The 20,661-nt window shown below is 43.4% G+C and overlaps 1 protein-coding gene and 1 pseudogene across 8 annotated transcripts in view; one reads left to right on the forward strand and one right to left on the reverse strand.

Moving 5' to 3' along the window:
- Positions 1 to 5,916: 5,916 nt before the first annotated feature.
- LOC112438219 (5S ribosomal RNA) lies at positions 5,917 to 6,025 on the forward strand (annotated as a pseudogene).
- Positions 6,026 to 10,322: 4,297 nt separating this feature from the next.
- Positions 10,323 to 20,661, reverse strand: part of MDM4 (MDM4 regulator of p53) — a 44,211-nt gene continuing 33,872 nt past the window's right edge. For all 8 annotated transcript variants that reach the window (XM_055109302.2, XM_003822964.6, XM_008976575.4 and 5 more), the window contains one exon: positions 10,323 to 19,363. In XM_055109302.2, coding sequence (XP_054965277.1) covers positions 18,794 to 19,363 — 570 coding nt within the window. In that variant the 3' untranslated portion in view covers positions 10,323 to 18,793. The remainder of the gene's footprint in view (positions 19,364 to 20,661) is intronic.

Below are 20,661 nucleotides of genomic sequence, written 5' to 3' on the forward strand. Positions count from 1 at the left end.
TGGAAAGGCTGGCAACCACGACCCACACTACCATCTGAAAAGACCTGGCCGGAGTTGGGTGTTGGTTATCCCATTGTTATGGGCATGGATCTCCAGTTTACTCTCACCTCCTGCACTCCCTACTGTCCCCATTCCAGCAGCTCTCCTCTGAGATCGCACTGGTCTCTATAGCTTATGAGTTTGTGAGACCAGACCTTGTTCATCCTCCAAGTTTTACCTGTGACCATGTGCCAGGATCCTCCTTGGCCTATGGTTCATTCCCTTCCTTTATAATTTAACCTCTTCCCTTCCAGAGCCACACTCACCCCAAGGGATTTCCTTCCTCTTGTCCTGCTCCTATTTCCATCTTGTGGCCTTTATTGATATAAAAATAACCAAACTAACAAAGCAACTTTGTTAACTACTCCTTTCCCTGTGCCCATGCATTTAAATCAGTAGTGTTCAGCTGGGCATGGTGGCTCACACCTGTAATCCCAGCACTCTGGGAGGCTGAGGTAGGTGGATGGCTTGAGCCCAGGAGTTCGAGACCAACCTGGGCAACATAGGGACATGGTGGCGCATAGCTATAGTCCCAGCTAATCGGGAGGCTGAGGTGGGAGGATTGCTTGAACCTGGGAGGTCGAGGCTGCAGTGAGCCTAGATTGTGCCACTGCACTCCAGCCTGGTGACAGAGTGAGACCCTGTGTAAAAAAAAAAAAAAAAAAAAAAAAAAAAAAACAGTGCTCAACCAGCAACAGGACCATCTATAGTCTACGTTTAGGGACTTTTGGAAATTTTTTGTATTATAATGACTGGGGCAATTAGTGCTTGGGGTCCAAAAATGCTAAATATCATGCTATGCTAGGAGTAGTCCCATTAAAAAACAAACCAAAACCTTATTCCATTCAAAATGCCGCTAACCCTCATGGGAAAATATTGATTTAAATAGAATGCTAGCTAATTTTGTCCTACATCATTTTTCTCTATGCCTGTGTAAAATGAGAATAATGTATTTCATTCTTATACCAATTCATTTCTTTCATAGAGTTGTTGTGAGGATTGTGTGAGATTTAAAGAACAGATACTTGACACATACTAAGCAAACAACAAATGCTAGCAACGATGGCTGATTCAGAAATGGAATGGTGAGACAGGAACTGGTGTGTCTGCCCATAGACCTGAATTCTAGTTCGAGCTGGAAGAGCTAGTCTGCCATTCACAAACCACATGACCCTGGTCATGTTTCTCCCCTCTGAACAATGAAGGGTTGTACTAGATTTCCAGAGTCCTGGTCATCCCGAATATTCCATGGTTCTGTGTTCCTAATAAGACAAACAGCATACCTTTTTTTTTTTGAGACACGGTCTCACTCTTGTCACCCAGGCTGGAGTTCAGTGCCGTGATCTTGGCTCACTGCAACCTCTGTCTCCTGGTTTCAAGTGATTCTCCTGCCTCAGCCTCTCGAGTAGCTGGGACTATAGGCACACACCACCACACTTGGCTAGTTTTTTGTATTTTTAGTACAAATCCATGTTGGCCAGTCTGATCTCAGACTCCTGACCTCAGGTGATCCGCCTGCCTCAGCCTCCCAAAGTGCTGGAATTACAGGCGTGAGCCACCGTGCCTGGCCAATACCCTTTTTCTAGTCAATATTCTTGTTGGCTTTTCTTGTCTGGGCCAGCATTCCCAGGTGCAATGGTGAAAGCTAGCCCAAGGCTGTATTACCTTCCCCAGCAAATTAAAGAACAAAGACAAAGAACAAACCCTATGTGTATACAGGACACAGATACACATTGGTTATCATTGCGTCCCTGAAGTCTGTAATGTTTTCAGGGAGGTGGTGGTGGGTAGCCTCAACTTCTCCTAGTCGTTTCCCTTCCTTAGATGGGGAAAGAGTTTTCTCCTGGAATACAGCCTTTTGTGATAGGTACCTGTCGACCACTAGGCTCTCATCACAAAGGGATTCAGGGAAACAGCTTCTGAGGCTCTACCCAGGCTCAGAAATAGATCCCTCCCCCTACTGCCTGCTGGAAGGAAGGCTGGCCCGATAGGGTAGGAGGCGGGAGGTTGTACATCAAAGGGAAAAAAACCAGCAGTTCAGTTCATTTGAATAAACCAGGAAGAAGGGAACTGCAATAGGTTATTACTGAGAGAATAATTTGTAACTAGGTTACAGATAGTCTCGAGGAGATGGAGACTGAATGGTAAAAATGGACAAAATACAAAATGGAAATAGAACTCTCTTGGTGGCTGGTGGGGAGTTGGAGCACCATTTACCCTACACTTCTACTCCGTATTTTCCTTCTGGGTGTGAGAGGTATTTTTCAAATGATTTCTTAAAACACCAGGGGTAAGAATATTTCAATAGACTTAAGGGAGTTATCCTCAAGCAGATTCAACGATGTTAAGGGCAAGAGGGACCGCCCGTCCCTTTAGATTTTTATAGGTTACTGGTGCCCTCTGGTGGGAGATAAAGGTTACGTCTGTGGAGTATAGGCCCGAGATTTGATTGGTCATTCGTGTTCAGACGCTGCAATCCTCCAGCTCGATGTGCCAGCAAGAAGAGGCAGTATCAGGTGATAAGCACCTCACAGGCGTTATCTCACTGGTCCATCAGCCTGTTTCACAGATTAGGAAGCTGAGGCTTAGAGACACGAGGTGAACTACCTAAGGTCACCCAGCAGGCAGCTAACTGGCAATCCTAATTCATTGCCAAGAATTCCAGGAATGCTGATGGTCAGTTTTTCAAACATAGACAAACTGTCATGCACACTCACACAAAAAGAAAAGACAAAGAAGAAAGTAGATGCAATTTTCTCCAAAATGTATCCCCTACGAAGGTAGCAGCTTTACCCAGTTTTGAGCATTGTACTTTGCTGGAGTTTAAGATTTCCCAGTTTAGGGCACTGGAAAGTTCGAGTCTCTTTACCTTGAATCAAAAGCATAGCTTATTTCCCACTAGTGATTCTCTTAGAGGTTAATGATGAAGGGGAACAAGCCCTAGACTGAGAGGGGGCAAGAGCTGGTTACCAGACCAAAGGTGTGAATTGGCCATGTGATACTTGATATCACTTCTGTTGTTGTAAAGTAAGGGTGTTCAAGAAAGTGATCCTTAAAGTTATAAAAGATATTTTTTTGCACCCCTTGCCCTAAACTTAAAATAAGTGCTCACTCACCTCTCCCTTCTTTTCTCCACTCTTGCAAGGTTTTCCGTGTATGTATGTGTCAGAAATATCGGAGTATCTGCCTAAGCCTAGTAAAACAAAACAAAAATCCATTCTCATCCCCATGATGCTTTCATAATCTTGTCCTTAACCATTTCCCACTGTTCCTCTTTCTCTCCCCAAACCTTTCCCCTTTAGCCTTAGACTTCAGCAGTGGTTCTCAGAATGTGGTTTCTAGGCCGGAAACATCAGCATCACCTGGGAACTTGATAGAAATGCAAATGCTTGGACCGCATGCAGACCTATGTTACTGAAACCTCTGGGTGAGGCCTAACAACCTGTCAAACACCGTCAGACCTGTCAAACTGTTTGCTCAAGTTTGAGAGCCACTGTTCCAGATCAGGGTTCTTAATCTAGGGACCACAGATGGTTCTAGGAAGTCTAAATGTTTTTTGAATTTTGCATATAACATTTTGCACAAGTACATGCCCTTTTTCTGGAGACAAGTTCTCAAAGCAGTCAACTCTTGACTCCAACTACACTATCATTCTGTTTCTTTCTTTCTTTTTTTTTTTCTTTTTGAGACAGTTTTGCTCTTGTCGCCCAGGCTGGAGTGCAATGTCTTGATTTCCACTCACTGCAACCTCCGCCTCCTGGGTTCAAGCGATTCTCCAGTCTCAGCCTCCTGAGTAGCTGGGATTACAGGTGCCCACCACCACGCCCAGCTAATTTTTGTATTTTTAGCAGAGATGGGTTTCACCATGTTGGCCAGGCTGGTCTCAAACTCCTGACCTCAGGTGATCCGCCCACCTCCGGCCTCCCAAAGTGCTGGGATTACAGGTGTGAGCCACCGCACCCGGCCTATCACTCTGTTTCATAAACAACTTCCTGCCTACATCTGCAAACTCTTCTTTCCTCCTCTTCTTTGCCTTAAAAGATACCTGGCTTTCCCTCCAAAGGATCTTGGTGGTCACTTTCCCATACCTCATGTGCTTTCAGGATAGGGTATGGGGCCTCCCCAGTACTGCACTCAGACCCCTATTCTTCCACACTTCCAAATCTCTGCATATATATATATATATATACATATATATATATATACACACACACATATATATACACACACACATATATACACATATATATACCAAATCTCTGCATATATATACACACACATACACACACACACACACATATACATATATATATTTAGATCTATACTCCCCTTTACTCCTCCTTTACTGCTGTCATCTGCTGACTTTGCTCACACTTTCCCTTGTTCATTACAGACTTTGGGTTCCTACCTCCTACCAGCTTCCTGGATGATAACAACATCACATGAATGACCCATCTAACACCACGGCCTCGTGGGACCTTAACCACTTCACGTCAAAGAATTTCACCTTCACATACTCCAGCCACTCACTCTGTTAGGCCCTGGGGGCTTGCCCTCATCTGGGATGCTCCACCGTATGCCAGTCAGCTTATGCCAAATTACGCTGTGGTAACAAACCCCCAAATCTCAATCGCTTGAATTAACAAAAGCTTGTTCCTTTGTCCATCGCAGGATAGGTACAGCTATGCTCCCTGTTCTCTTCAGTCTTGGAGACAGGCCAAAGGAGCAGCCCCCATTTTGGGACACACTAGCCTCATGTGGAGGAAAAAGAGCACTGACTTACCCACACAATGGTCCCTAAGCCTCTGCTCAGAATAGCACAGTTCATTTCCACTTGCATCCCATTGGCCAGCCCGCTGCCAGTGGTGCAGGAAGTGCAATCTTTTCCAAGGCCTGGTAGAGAAAAGCTGCGCGGGTTTTGACAGTAATACATCTACCACAGCCTTTGAAGTCCTATTAGATCTTTCTTCCTCTCTCTCTCTCTCAACATAGCGATCTGTCTTTTCAGCTCCTGGTCCCCTCCTCCTACTGTACTATTCTTCAGTTTCAATCAGCCCCCTCCTGGAAATGACAATAGATAACATTTACTGAACACTTAGTAGGTTCTATCTTGACATCTATTATCTCGTGAGTCATTGAGAGCTTAGAGAAGTTAGCCTGTCTTCACCTCATTCTGTCTTCTAGGTTAGAACCATTACTTCGCCTATGAGGAAAACAGAAGAACCAGATAGAATTGAGAGGCCAGGTCAGAGCCATAAATGTGTGACACCAATCTGCAGGTTGTGTGATGTTTCCCCTGTAGTACGCATTGGCTGGCCTCAGTGGTCTTCAACCAGAGGCCATTCTCCCACTTAAGTAATATTTACCAATGTCTGTGGACATTTTTTATTGTCATAATTAGGGGAGTGCTACTGGCATCTAGGGAGCAGAGGCCAAGAATGCTGCTAAACATCTTAGAACACACAGGACAGCCCCCATCGCAGAATTCTTCAATCCAAAATGTCAACAGTCCTGAGGCTGAAAAACCCTGGTCTACAAATTGGACAGTCTCAGGCAATTGCCTTGTGGAAATTTTCCTACTCTGTTCTCTCCCCTGTTCTCCAGAATACCTGTTCCAGACCTGCTCCACTCTCTTCAAACTCTTATCCCAACCACCATCTCTGCTGTATGGCTGGAGGTTCTGGGAAGCCGGTGGCAGGCGCAGCAGGGCAGACCGGCGGTGCTTGGGCGTAGAAGGGGAGAGCAGTCCGACCGCAGGCGAGCGGCTCAGGGGTCCCCAGTCCGAGCCCCACGACCCTGGGGTGGCAGTGACGCCTGGAGTCGGGCGGGCGTGGCTGGGCCGGGCTCTTGAAGAGGCAGCCAGGCACCACCATTAGTGTCTACGGCCATACCACCCTGAACACGCCAGATCTCGGAAACTAAGCAGGGTCGGGCCTGGTTAGTACTTGGATGGGAGACCGCCTGGGAATACCCAGTGCTGTAGGCTTTTTGGCTCCCTCCCTCCTTTTGTCTCCGAGCTTCCCAACTGCCCCCTGACTCTGCTCCCCCTTTTCCACCCGCCTGTGTACCCCGCGGTAGCCCAGGACCTCCTCGTGGAGGTCTGCCGCTGCAGCACCGCCAGGCAGCAGCATCCCACCTCTTCCGCCTCACTGCAGCCCCACCCGGAGCTGGCTTCAGCCCTGGCGGGGCAGACCTGGACCTGACCCCGAAAGCGCAGGCGCCGGTTCCCTGCCATCAGGGTGTCTTCCCGTTCCCAGGATGCCCAGGCAATTCAATTCACTCATCTCTCTCTGTCCATGCTTTCAGTGACACTAAACTTTCTAGTTCTTCCCAGATGCCACTGTTTTCTCACCTCAAGACCTTGGCATGTTTCCTCCTAACTACGGCACTTTTCCCTTCCTCTCCTAACTCCTAACCTTCCTTTAATCTCAGCTCATCTCTTCCTGGAGGTTGTTCAGAAGCTCTTGGCTACATTAGGTCCCCCTTCTGTATTTCTCATAGCAGCATGTAGTCTCACAACAAAACATTCACTATGCTAATATTTACATGCTTAACCAGTTTCCCTAGACAGGAGAACAGGAACCATGTTCATCTTCATCACGGTATCCCCCAGTGCCTAGACAATACGAAATACATGATATGTACTTAATATTTACAGCTCAGGTGTCTCCTAAGCTCCACTTCCATTTGGATGTTCTCATATGCACAAACTCAACACAACCAAAACTAAACTCATCATTTTTTCCTATCTCACCACCATCATCAAAAACCTACTCTTCTATTGTCTTTTTTTTTTTTTTTCCCTTGGTCTGTCACCCAGGCTGGAGTGCAGTGGTATGATCTCGGCTCACTGCAACCTCTGCCTCCCCAAGTTCAAGCGAGGCTCCTGCCTCAGTCTCCCAAGTAGCTGGAACTACAGGCTCGCACCACCACACCCGGCTAATTTTTGTATTTTTAGTAGAGACGGGGTTTCACCATGTTGGCCAGACTGGTCTCAAACTCCTGACCTCAGGTGATCTGCCCACCTCAGCCTCCCAAAGTGCTGGGATTACAGGTGTGAGCCACCACACCCGGTCCTATATTCTTTATCTCAATGAATGGCACCACCATCCATCAGTTACCCAGTCATCCTTGACTCCCTGCTTCCCTCAAACCACATTTATTCATCTTTTTTTTTCTAAAAACGATGGTCACTTTAAACATACATTGTTTAAAGTGCACGCATTGTCATGAAGTCTGTCTCTTCTACCTTGATTTCTCTCAAATCCTTGCACTTCTTTTGGGCTTTTGTCTCAAACATACTGGGTTTAACCACTGACTATCTGCAATTCTGAATTGCCTTTGACAGGCTATTTAACATCTCTGAGCCTTAAATGCCTCATGGAATAACAGATGTCAAGTCAGCACCTACTAAGTGTTCTATTACAATAATGCATCTATTACTATTCTTGCCCAGCCCACTGCCATGACTTTAGGAGTATCAATGCAGCCCAGATTACTGCCATGGCCTCACTGTTATCCCTGCTCTAAACAGCACTCCAGTCTACTCTCACCAATGCAGCCAGAAGGATCTTTCAAAAATGCCAATGAGATGATGTCACTCTCCTGCTTAAGACCTTTGTAGCTCTCCACTACCTTCAGGATAACATTCAAACCTACTAGGTTAGTATATCACACTTTCAACACCCAGGCCCCTTCCCACTCCAGCACCATCTCTCATCACTTTTCCAAGCACATCATTTGCTCCAGGCACAACAAACACTTAAGAGTTCCCCCCAAAAGCCATTCTCTCTCCTTTAGTTCTTTCAGCTACTGTTTCCTTGGCTCATGTGGAAACCGTCTTAAGTATCTAACTCCATTGTCTGGCCATAGGCAACTTGAGAGCAGCTTCCTTACTGTTGTATTCTCAGTATCAACCAGTCTCTGGCTCATATTAACATTTAATAAGTATTTATTTGTTAAAGCAAACCAAATATGGCCTGAGAAGGACTCCAGACTTACATATTTGAGTCCCTGTGGATGAACTGTAACCTAGCTTAATAGGCAGACAAGATTGAAAACCTAACTTACGAGTATGTGCCTGTAACAATAGCTGAGTCTTGGCCAATCCCAGCAGCCATACTTCAACCACTCATACACTGCTGAGTGTTCAAACTGTGTTCAAATAAGGCAAACGCCCACCTGTAACCAATCCAGCCAGCTGTTTCTGTACTTCACTGCCTATTTCTTTACGTCACTTCCCTCTTTTTGTCTATAAATTTGTTCTGACCATGAGGCATCCCTGGAGTCTCTCTGAATCTGCTGTGATTCTGGAGACTGCCCAATTCGTGAATCGTTCATTGCTCTATTAAACTCCTCTAAATTTAATTCGGCTGAAGTTTTTAACAAATTGATTGAATGTAATCCTTTATTTTAAAGAGGATTAATCAAATAAATTCAGGGCTGGGGATGTACATCACAAGGTTAACCCTGTATGCCCAAACCTGTAATGACTTGAATTTTTCCTAATAGCAATAACTCTTTTCATACCTTTATATGATGGACTTGTGTAACTCCAGCAAAAACAAACAAAAAACCCCCAAACCCTCAAAACAAACACTGATGTGAAATTTACCTACTAACAATTGTGCCAGGCAAAAGCAACATTTTGGGAGGCTGAGCTAGGAGGATCGCTTGAGCCCAGGAGTTCTAGACAAACATGAGCAACACAGTAAGATCACACCTCCTCACAAAAAAAATATTTTAAATTAGCCAGGTGTAGTGGCATGAGCTTGTGGTCCCAACTACTCAGGAGGCTGAGGAGGACGATCACTTGAGCCTAAAAGGCTGAGGCCGTGGTGAGTTGTGATTGCATCACTGCACTCCAGCCTGGGGGACAAAGCGAGACCCTATTTCCAAAAAAAACTGCAATACTCTGTAAGCTTAGTTACCAGTTTCAGCTTGCCTTCTTCCTCTAGTATCAAGAATACATTCAACAAAAATGATACATCTACAGCACCAGGAACTCAAGGTGAGCAGGATGGAAAACCCCAGGAAACACGTTATGCCATTGAAATTGCATTAGAGTACCTTATACAGGTCACATACAAAATGTGAAAAGGCTTAAGTAGACAAAGAAGCTGGCCCCATTTTTGTTTCTAATGTTCCTTGTTTTGTTTTCATTTAAAAAGTGTTACCCTGGGGGCCCAGTATGGTGGCTCCTGCCTGTAAACCCAGCACTTTGGGAGGCTGAGGTGGGTGATTACTTGGGCCCAGGAGTTCAAGACCAGCCTGGGCAACATGGCAAAACGCCATCTCTTCAAAAACACAAAAAATTCAGCCAGACGTGGTGTACATGCCTGTGGTCTCAGCTACTCGGGGGGCTGAGATGGCTGGATCGCTTCAGCCAGGAGGTCAAGGCTGCCGTGAACCTCTCGCCACTGCACTTCAGCCTGGGTGACAGAACAAGACCCTGTATCAAAAAAAAAAGTTACGATGGTATGTCCATTATCACCCTACCCCATCCCCAAGGCCTCCTCAGATATATATTACACATCTCTAAAAGATATCATTTATATGGCAGCCTATGAACAGTGCCCCAAGAATTATACAGTTCACAGCAATCTGCACCAACTATATGGTAATCCTGCCCCTACCCAAGCTCAGGACAACTAGCCGGATGTTTCACTCACCTTAATGGCTTTAGCTGTAAGTGAATGACCTTTTGAAAAGCATATGTGCTACCAGGCTCTTTGTTGGGCCATTCACTCTTCTTTGGCATCCTGCCAAAGAACAGAACCTGAGGGTCATGGATCAGTGGCTTCAATGAAGCCCTGAAATTGATGTTTAATATTGTGCTACTTATAAGAAGAGGTTTCATGAGGTTCATTAGCTTTTCAAGGAGGACTATAATCCCCAAAGTTTAAGAACCGCCATTAGAGACCCTAGCAGATGCTAGGCATGCCAACTGATTAATGCATATGGTGTGACAAACCCTCAGTACCTCTCGTACTAGCCCCAATTCAAAACCACAACGAGCTCAATGTTAGAAAATACTCTGTAAAGTTTAATGGATTTCTTCAGGATTGGGACCCTGAAAATAAAATATAGCAATTGCTCTAAAAAGTAACTGGGGGAAAATATCCAATGCTGCTGATTTTAAGTCCATTAACTTCCCCAAAGAAGTAACAGAAGTAATTTTCTGTTGTATCTTTGGTCTATCAGACCAAAAGATCTAATAGCAATGAGATTTAACTGTATACACACAAAATTACCTATTTCAAAAATAATGACAACACACAATGGCAAAAGGAAAAACATTTAATACACAAAAAAAGCACAATTAAAAAGTATTAAAAGCATTACATAGTGCAAACACCAAAAAGACAGAGCTATTAACTTAGTGGTGCTTATAAGGAAAACTAGGCAAGAATGCAGAAAATGCCTTCCTCTTTCCTCATCTAGTGAGCTGGCCACATTCAATAAGTTGTTATTATTATTATTATTATTATTATTAGCGAAAGACTGAAGTTTTATTATTACTCAATTCAGTCTCCCAAAAAGTTATTTTAAATTGCTGCTTTCTTCCCACTTGATGAAACCACATTTGCTGCTCTTGTGATTCTCTGATCGGAAATATTTGGAAAATTTCATGTTTTCTATATATTGACAGTGCATTTTATGCCACCTACTCAAGTGTATGTAGAAAGAGACGTTTTGGGCCAGGAGCAGTTGCTCACGCCTGTAATCCCAGTACTTTGGGAGGCCAAGGCGGGCAGATCGCCTGAGGTCAGGAGTTCAAGACCAGCCTGGCCAACATGGTGAAACCCTGTCTCTACTAAAAATACAAAAATTAGCCAGGTGTGGTGGTGCACGCCTGTAGTCCCAGCTACTTGAGAGGTTGAGGCAGGAGGATCGCTTGAACCCAGGAGGCGGGGGTTGCAGTGAACCAAGATTGCGCCACTGCATTCCAGCCTGGGCGACAGAGTAAGACTCTGTCTCAAAAAAAAATTTTTTTTTGTACATCAAGACCACAGCAAGGTGGTTTTATCAGGATAGAATGTACTATCCAAATTTACAAACTTATCTCAGAACACCTAGAGAAAGAACTCTTTTCTGGTCAAGAGCCTCATATCAAAGAAAGAATACCTAAACTAGAAGCATGGGTAAAAGGGCTTGCAGTAATCAAACAGGCTCTGCCAGGCAGGCAATAAAGGGGAGCTAGTGCTCAGCTTCCAGAACGTGAGGTATTCTGAATATATACCCCAGAGCTTGGTACACCAAGAGCATAATAGGTTCTTAGATCTCTTCAAGGAAATTTATAGGCTTCAGAATTGCTCTCCCGGATTTAATCCCTACAACAAACGATGAGGTAGAAAAGGGTAGGTATGTATACTGCTTTTTATATATGAGAAAAACTGAGGCATACGGACGTCAAGACTGGCACTCAATACTTAACTCTACCTCTACCCAAGAGGCACTTAATAGTGCATAGCTAGAGACTAAAGAAAGTCATATTCAAAGGTTGCTATGAGGTCTACCTTGCCAAGTGCTGAGGAAGCCAAGAAGCATTTCATCCATCCTTTGAAACATTTCCTGTTGATTTTAAAAGGGGGGAAAAAAAAACCCAAAAGAAACACTTCGATTCTCATTGAAAAGAAAGTGAAAAAATGAGGCAAACTACAGAGAAAAAAATAATTCTGTAAGAAGGAAGCCTGACCTCAATTTCTTTGAGACAGGGTCTCTGTCACCCACCTTGGATTGCAGTGGTGCCATCTCAGCTCACTGCAACCTCCACCTCCCAGGCTCAAGCGATCCTCCCACCTCAGCCTCCTCAGTAGCTGGGACAACAAGCATGCACCCACCATGCCCAGCTTTTTTTTTGTATTTTTGGTAGAGACAGGGTTTCACCATGTTGCCCAGGCTGGTCTCGAGCTCCTGAGCGCAAGCAATCTGCCCACTTTGGCCACCCCAGTGCTGGAATAACAGGAGTGAACCACCGCGCCTGGCCTGACCTCAATTTCTTAGTGCTGAGACAACAGGGGAGCTAACTCCCTATCCCCCATCACACACAGAAAGGAAGCCTCAACTACGAGTTGTTACTTTATTAGATAGTAGCTCTGCCATCACAGCTTCCCATCTACCGCCTAACTCTGCAACAGAAACATTTCCCAGGACTGACTGGAAAGAGGAATCTTATCTAAAGATGCTGTAGTTACAAGGGCTGATAAGGGTCTTTGGTATAAAAGCAATACCCAGAAATAAGATAACTTTGGAACTAAGGGGATATAAATGACACAGTAAAGGTGGAAGGGTTTTTTTTTTTTAAGGGAGACCAGAGTTTTATTATTACTCAAATCAGTCTCCCAAAAAGTTATTTTAAAATGCTGTTTTCTTCCCACTTTATGAAACCACATTTGCTACTGTTGACAGGGGACTATCTGATCAGAAATATTTGTTTGTTGACATCAGTACTTAACTGTTTAAAAAAAAACAGTGCCTTCAGATAAGAAATTAGGGGCTCTAATAAGATGTTATAATGATAAATGTCCTTTTTTTTGAGACAGAGTCTCTGTCATCCAGGTGGGAGCGCAGTGGTGCAGTCTCGGCTCACTGCAACCTCCGCCTCCCAGGTTCAAGCGATTCTCCTGTCTCAACCTGCCGAGTAGCTGGGACTACAGGTGCACGCCACCACAACCGGCTAATTTTTGTATTTTTAGTAGAGACAAGGTTTCACCATACTGGTCAGACTGGTCTCGAACTCCTGAGCTCAGGCAATCCACCCACCTCGGCCTCCCAAAGTGCTGGGATTACAGGCGTAAGCCACTGCCCCTAGCCTAATATCAATCTTCGATAAAGCATTTGCCAAATTACAGCAACTGCTCTGAAAGAGGAATTGTTCTTCTAGCATTATTTGACCCTTTTTAGGTATCCTTGACCCTCTTTACCTTAAGAAATGGAGAGTTCCGGCCGGGCGCGGTGGCTCACGCCTGTAATCCCAGTACTTTGGGAGGCTGAGGTGGGCAGATCATGAGGTCAGGAGATCAAGACCATCCTGGCTAAGACGGTGAAACCCCGTCTCCACTAAAAATACAAAAATTAGCCAGGCGTGGTGGCGGGCGCCTATAGTCCCAGCTACTAGGGAGGCTGAGGCAGGAGAATGGGGTGAACCCGGGAGGCGGAGGTTGCAGTGAGCCGAGATCGCGCCACTGCACTCCAGCCTGGGCGACAGAGTGAGACTCCGTCTAAAAAAAAAAAAAAAAAAAAGAAATGGAGAGTTCTACTAACTGTCCTGTGCTCCCAGAGGGGATTCAATGAGGATCGTAAGAAGGAAAACAACCTGCAGGGGAAGCAGCATCTTGGATTTCAGATAAAGTACCAAAAAATATTAGCTATCTCTTTCTGCAGACATGCCTCTTTCTCTGTTAACACTTTCAGTCATTCAAAAGGCTATTGGTAGAGGTGCAGTAAATCCAAGTGTAGATTTACTGTAACAGTTTATTTAACTATGCTGTATTCACCAATAACGGCATTACCAATAATGGCATTAGTGCACATCAAAAGATCTGAAAATGCTAATGGGACATTTCCCACAAAAGGAAAGAAATCCAATGGCTCCTATAAAGGGAGAATATAGCAATGGCAAGCAAAATGAAAATTTCTGTCAAAAGAAAGTACTTCTCAAAGCAATCAGGAAAAACTCTTCCCAAATTAGGCCTGGGGAGCCACATTAGCCACTATCTCAGATACTGATTATTTTGTTTAGCCTTAGGGGCCTCAATATTCCCCCTCATCTGCTAAACTTCAACTTGTTTACTCACAAGTCTGATAAATTCCAGCCAAGTAACCTTAACATTCCCTATGGCAGTGCAAAATTCCAGACATTTGTAAACACTGTAAATTTCACGTTTGGTACATGAGACAGCTTACCGGTTCATCTTTGATTCTAAAAACATAGCTAGTTCCTAATCTATGGCCATTTTTAACAAAGGTAGCATCAGGATCAAAACATGCTTGCACACATGCACACTCATGACTGGGAGAACCATCAGAACTAATTGCTCGTTAGGATATAGTTCTGAACAATTTAAGCAGATAACTGACTAAATGGAAAACAGATTCACAGTATCTAAAGCCATATATCAGAAATTCACATAATTCTGAGGGGAAAAAACTCAAATATCTAGTTAACAATTGTCTTCCTTTCAAAAGCGAGTCAAGAGGTAACATTACATAGCTTTGTATTATAGATCAGAAGAATATTCACCAATATATCAAAGACTTCAAAAGGCAGCCAACATTGCATTGAATTGACACACACAAAATGTTACAAATGACCTTGACCCTTAAAAATAAATTCTTACAAACCAAATAATATCACACAATGCATTACATACATCTAACTATACATAAATTATAATTAAAACACAACTGCATATTTCAAATGCTTGGCAGTGACTCAATCTTACATTACAGAAGTTAGTGGCAGTGTGGAGGCTGGCATGGCTCAACTCCAATCCATTGTACAAGCCTAGGATTAGAAACCCATACTATTCCATTGGTAGACTGGGGAAATGGCATACCATATTAAAGATCTGGTCTAAGATTTTTATAAAGTTTGATTTAAGCATTAAATAAAAAAGCATACCAATTACTGTGAAGTACACTGCAAGGAGAGTGAGTTAATATTCAGACAGAAGAACTTTTTAGCCGTAATACTGAAATTCATCGTTGTTCTAATGATTTGTCATCTCTGCTCTGAACTTTTTGCCCAAGATAACAATCATAAATATTAATTTAAATGACAAAACAAGAAATCTGATGGTAATGTGGTGTGATTTCATTATTCATAGTCTACAGCACGTTGCAGCAGAAACAACAAGCTCCAATGACACAGATCCTTCCTCAACAATCAAGATTTCAACTCGAACAAGGCTTACCTATAACTAGGTGACCATATAATTTAACATCCAAATGAAGACGTTTGAAAGTGAAAGGGGACAGGCAGAAAGAAACCAGGTGGGATGCAGAAAAATGGGAGCAATTTGGCAGTCTCCAGAAAACCAGAGCACATGGTCCCAATAACTACAGCTAAAAGGTGAATGTCAGTATTTGGAAGTTTCCTTATAGCAGTAAACTCTGAACACTTCACATATAAACTATGCCTTGCTTTAGTTTAGTGGCAGTGAGTAAAAAAAATCTGTACCGCAGTGGCAAGGAAAAAAGAAAATCAAAAACAGACCAAGAAAATAGTTTAAGCTGGGCGCTGTGGCTCATGCCTGTAATCTCAGCACTTTGCGAGGCCGAGGTGGGTGGATGACCTGAGGTCAGGAGTTCGAGACCAGCCTGACCAACATGGTGAAACCATCTCTACTAAAAATACAAAATTAGCCAGACATGGTGGTGCACACCTGTAATCCCAGCTACTTGGGAGGCTGAGGCAGGAGAATCATTTGAACCCGGGAGGCAGAGGTTGCAGTGAGCCGAGATCACTCCACTGCACTCCAGCCTGGGCGACAAGAGCAAAACTCCATCTCAAATAAAAAAAAAAAAAAAAGAAGAAAAGAAAAGAAATAGTTTAAAGTTTCCTACAAGTAAAGATGAAATTCGGCTCAAGCACATATCTTAGGATCGTCTAAGTACTTAGTGCTAACAGAAGCAGTGAAAAACCCCGGTGGGCAAGCAGGAAGAGGAATGAAGCTGAGCAGCCTAAGAGGATTCTTTCATGGGCAATGATGTGTCAAATTTAGCATCAAATATCTATAAACATAAGTAAAATGTTTACTTAAGTTTTATTAAAAATTACAACTTGGCTGGGTGCGGTAGCTCACGCCTGTAATCCCAGGACTTTGGGAGGCCGAGGTGTGTGGATCATGAGGTCAGGAGTTCGAGACCAGCCTGGCCAACATAGTGAAACCCCCATCTCTACTAAAAATACAAAAATTAGCCGGGCATGGTGGTATGTGCCTGTAGTCCCAGCTACTTGGGAGGCTGAGGCAGGAGAATCACCTGAACCCGGGAGGCAGAGATTGCAGTGAGCAGAGATCATGCCATTGCACTCCAGCCTGGGCAACGGAGTGAGACTCTGTCTCAAAAAAAAAAAAAAAAACCAACAACATTATGAGATTTTTCTTTTTGCGATTTTTTTTTCTTTTTTCTGAGACAGTTTCGCTATTGTTGCCCAGGCTGGGGTGCAATGGCGCAATCTCAGCTCACCGCAATCTCCCCCTCTCAGGTTCAAGCGATTCTCCTGCCTCAGCCTCCCGAGTAGCTGGGACTACAGGCATGCACCACCATGCCCAGCTAATTTTTTGTATTTTTAGTAAAGATGGGGTTTCTCCATGTTGGTCAGGCTGGTCTCAAACTCCCGACCTCAGGTGATCTGCCCGCCTCGGCCTCCCAAAGTGTTGGGATTACAGGTGTGAGCCACTACGCCCGGTCCACGATTTTTTTTTTTTTTTTTTTTTTTTTTTAGCTCATCAGCTATTGTTAGTGTTAGTGTATTTTATGTGTGGTCCAAGACAATTCTTCTTCCATTGTGGACCAGGGAAGCCAAAAGATTGGACACCCCTGTCTAGGGCAAGGATTCCAAAAGTATGTTCTGTATAAAACTTGCATAGAGATTCCAGGAACACTTGTTCAAATGCAAATTCCTGGTCCAGATCTCAAAGATCAGTCTCTGCACGTTTGGGCATTTTTAACAAGCAACCCTCATGATTTTTATGATCCTTAAGTTTGACAATTCCAGGGCCTTGGTCTTCAAAATGACACATGCATACCCTTGAGAACACACCAACATTTTCCCATGGGGGTAAGGATACATGCATAGCTCTATGGAAACCAACTTAAAGATGTCCAATTTCCATATGTGTTGTCCTAAAATATGTGCTCTGATGAGCCCTCTTCAGATCTACCATTTCTCTTTACCTCCCTTTTCACAACAGCCATACTCCGTATCCTCTCAAAAAAAAAAAAAAAAAAAAAAAGAGGCTGCCTCTCAACCATCCAGTATATCAAGGCGTATTGCCTTGGTGTAAGCAGCTCCAGAGGCACTAAACAAAAGGATCAAAAAAAATCTAAATGACTTCTAAGACGCAAAGAGGGTAGGGGGCAGTAGCTCAGGACTGCAATCCTAGCACTTTGAGAGGCTGAGGCAGGAGGGTTGCTTGAGGCTAGAAGTTTGGGACCAGCCTGGGCAACATGGCAAAATGCTGTCTGTACAAAAAATACGAAATTCAGCTGGGCATGGTGGTGGCACGTGCCTACAGACCCAGCTACTTGGGAGGCTTAGGTGGGAGGATTGCTTGGATCTGGGAGGTCGAGGCTGCAGTGAACTGTGATTGTGCCAGTGCACTCCAGCCTGGGCGACAGAGCAAGACCCTGTCTCAAAAAAAAAACAAAAAAAAACAACAAAAAAAAACCTGATGCTTCTGAAGGCTGTGCCAGAGAAGTGTGTTTGTGTGTTTATCTGAATTAAAACCAAGACATGTTCTGACGGAAGTTAAGTCTGATTTGGCTAATTAAATTAAGAACAGGCTTTGCCAGTTTATATGACAAGACTTTTTCTATAAATTTAATCAGCTAAATCTATAGTCCCAGGGCTTTCATAAAAATATCTTTGAGCCAAGCATAGTGGCTCACGGCTGTAAGCCCAACACTTTGGGAGGCTGAGGTGGGGGAATCACTTAAACCCAGGAGTTCGAGACCAGCCTGGGCAACATAATGAGACACCGTCTACAAATTATTTTAATTAGCTGGGAGTGATAGTGAATGCCTGTGAGGGAAGCTGAGGCTGGAGGATCACTTGAGCCCAGGAGGTGGGCTGTGTTTGCACCACTGCACTCCAGCTTGGATGACAAAGTGAGACCCTGTCTCTCAAAAAAAAAAAAAAATCTTTAAAGCACATATATAATATGCAATATGTTGGATAGTATATCCTTTGTAAGTATTTAAATTTTAAAAATTTAGATTTCAGATTAAAGTCTTGCAAAAGGGCCAGACTAGGTGCCTCATGACTATAATCCCAGCAATTTGGAAGGCTGAGGCAGGAGGATTGTTTGAGCCCAGGAGTTCGAGACCAGCCTGGGCAACATAGTGAGACTTCATCTCCACAAAAAATTAGCCAATGTGGTTATGCTAGTCTATAGTCTCAGCTACTCAGGAGGCTGAAGTGGGAAGACCACTTATGCCCAGGAGACCAAGGCTGCAGTGAGCCATGATCATACCACTGCACTGCACTTCAGCCTGGGAGACAGAACAAGACAGACCCTGTCGCCCCACACCTCCCCTATACCCCTGGAAAAAAAAAGTGCAAAAAAAAAAAAAAACTAGGGTGAGAGCCATGAAATAGCTGAAGGACTGTCTGAAGAGGGGCAGAAGGGAGTGTTTTGGGGTGACAGAAACATTCTATTGCTTTTTTTGGGTGGTTACTCAGATTTCTACAACTCGTTAGAAGGAAACACTTTATCATGTTAATTATACCTCAATATTGTAAATGTGCATGGAAGAAACCTCTTGTTTTCAAGAGTTTTTCTTTTGGGTTCACCTAACTATGTACCTGACTGCTGCATAAAGTAATCCATGGCACTTCATAATTTGACTAATCAGATTACTTCTGTTCTTCATTGTTAGCTCCAGTATTTTTCTTACAGCTACCTTGGATTTTGATGCCTAAGAACATTCTCTGACAGGTTGGAAATAAAATTAAATAAAGGACTGATTTTCAAATAATGTGGTAAGTGAACTGAATAAATGCATTTTTATGTTCGTACTACCATTATGCTATAAAAACCTTAATAACCAGCTGAATCTCTTTCTTGCAAATAGGGCATGAAGCCCCAGCCTTCTTTAGTCTTCTGGCACAGTGAAAACAAGTGACAAGATGGCCCGTCCTTCCATGAATAATGTTCCCGTCTCGCGGTCTTTTCTCACATAAGCTACATGGCTTCAAGAGATTCTGGCAATCCTCCATGTTTTCTGTATCTGTTCTCTGTTCAGAAAGGTTATCTAACTGTTCTCCCATGCTTGAGATGGTCTCTTGGCTTTCAGAACTGTGAGCCAAATCCAAGAATTCCACTGAGTTGCAGGGATCAAAAAGTTTGGAGTTTTCTTTCTTTATATACACATCTTTAGGTCTAACGACAGGAGCCGAAATGGTTCTTCGACAATCAGGGACATCATTTCCTTCATTTTCCTTTTCAGGTATGGCAGTGATATCAGACGTGGAGAGAGAATGGGTTAACTTTGAACAATCTGAATACCAATCCTTCCTCAAGGCCCAACAACGAAAACAGTACCTCTTGCTTGGAGAGTTAAATTTCTTGCATTCAGTACACTGCCACTCATCCTACAAAGACAAGTGAAGCCAATTAATACTCAGGGGGTTAATATGATGCTGAGAAAAAGGAAAGGAGGTCAAATTCATTCACATCCTCTCACTAAGCTATTCCACACCAGTGATCTAGCCTAGGATTTGAGCAAATTCTACAGCCACATGAAGGAAAGTCTTTGGAAGGTGTACACTGATAGTGCCACAACTGCTATTTTCAAGCCAAAATCTGATATAGTTATCTTTAAGAAAGTGGCTTTAAGAAAGGTGGCTTTCTACCTCATCTCGGTGAAATTTACGTTGTTTGCTGTACCTTATGGGCTTCTTTGGAGTTACTTTTCTTTGCACAACTTACTCCTTTATCGGGCAAGAGGCTGAAGAATGAAGAGAATACTCTGTCATTCTTTTCTACACTAATAGCAAATGTTATAAAGTTTGGCAAAAAAGAAAGCTAAAACAAATGAGATTTGAAAACTACTAAATTTACTCATGCACTCTCATTGCACCCAGAATTATAGGTATAACTGTATGCCTAAATCATGCCCTCTGAAAAATAAATGTTATTGTCCTTGAATGCCAAGTAATTTTTCCCTACTTCTCCATATTCAAATTAGGAGACACTAGATCTCAATGAATTTTAAATGCTTTGCTTAATTCAAAAATAGCTACAGGGAACAAGAAAGAATATTTAATGCGGTTAACTGGCTTTGACAGGATTTGATTTGACATAAGCTGAACTTGATTACTTTTAGGTCAAAGGCCAAGCACTTCAAGTCTAGAAGTCATAACTCAATTGTCCAGACTGAGGCAAGGGCACAACTATGTGTTAAACTGGGATTCCAGATGGCCTCAAAACACTCATGCCAGTCTAAGATCTTCCAATCTCATTTAAAAGGCTATACAAATAATCAAAGGAACTTCATAAAGATTTGGAATTCATGACTGATGGTGTGCCACAGTTTAATTGGCATCACTTTTTCTTAGTAGGACATAAAATAATAGGGCTTATTAAATTCAATGGCATCTTTGATATGATGAAATACAGTCCATTTGCTTAATAGGTTTTCTGCACCCAAGTAGCCACAGAAGTCTGATTAAGATGTAAACATGGCCGGGAGTGGTGGCTCACGCCTGTAATCCCAGCACTGTGGGAGGCTGAGGCGGGCGGATCACCTGAGGTCAGAAGTTCAAGACCAGCCTGACCAACATGGAGATCCTCGTCTCTATTAAAAACACAAAATTAGCTGGGCATGGTGGCACATGTCTGTAATCTCAGCTACTTGGGAGGCTGAGGCAGGAGAATCGCTCGAACCTGG

This window comes from Pan paniscus, chromosome 1 (assembly GCF_029289425.2).
Source record: "Pan paniscus chromosome 1, NHGRI_mPanPan1-v2.0_pri, whole genome shotgun sequence".
Classification (NCBI taxonomy): Eukaryota; Metazoa; Chordata; class Mammalia; order Primates; family Hominidae; genus Pan; species Pan paniscus.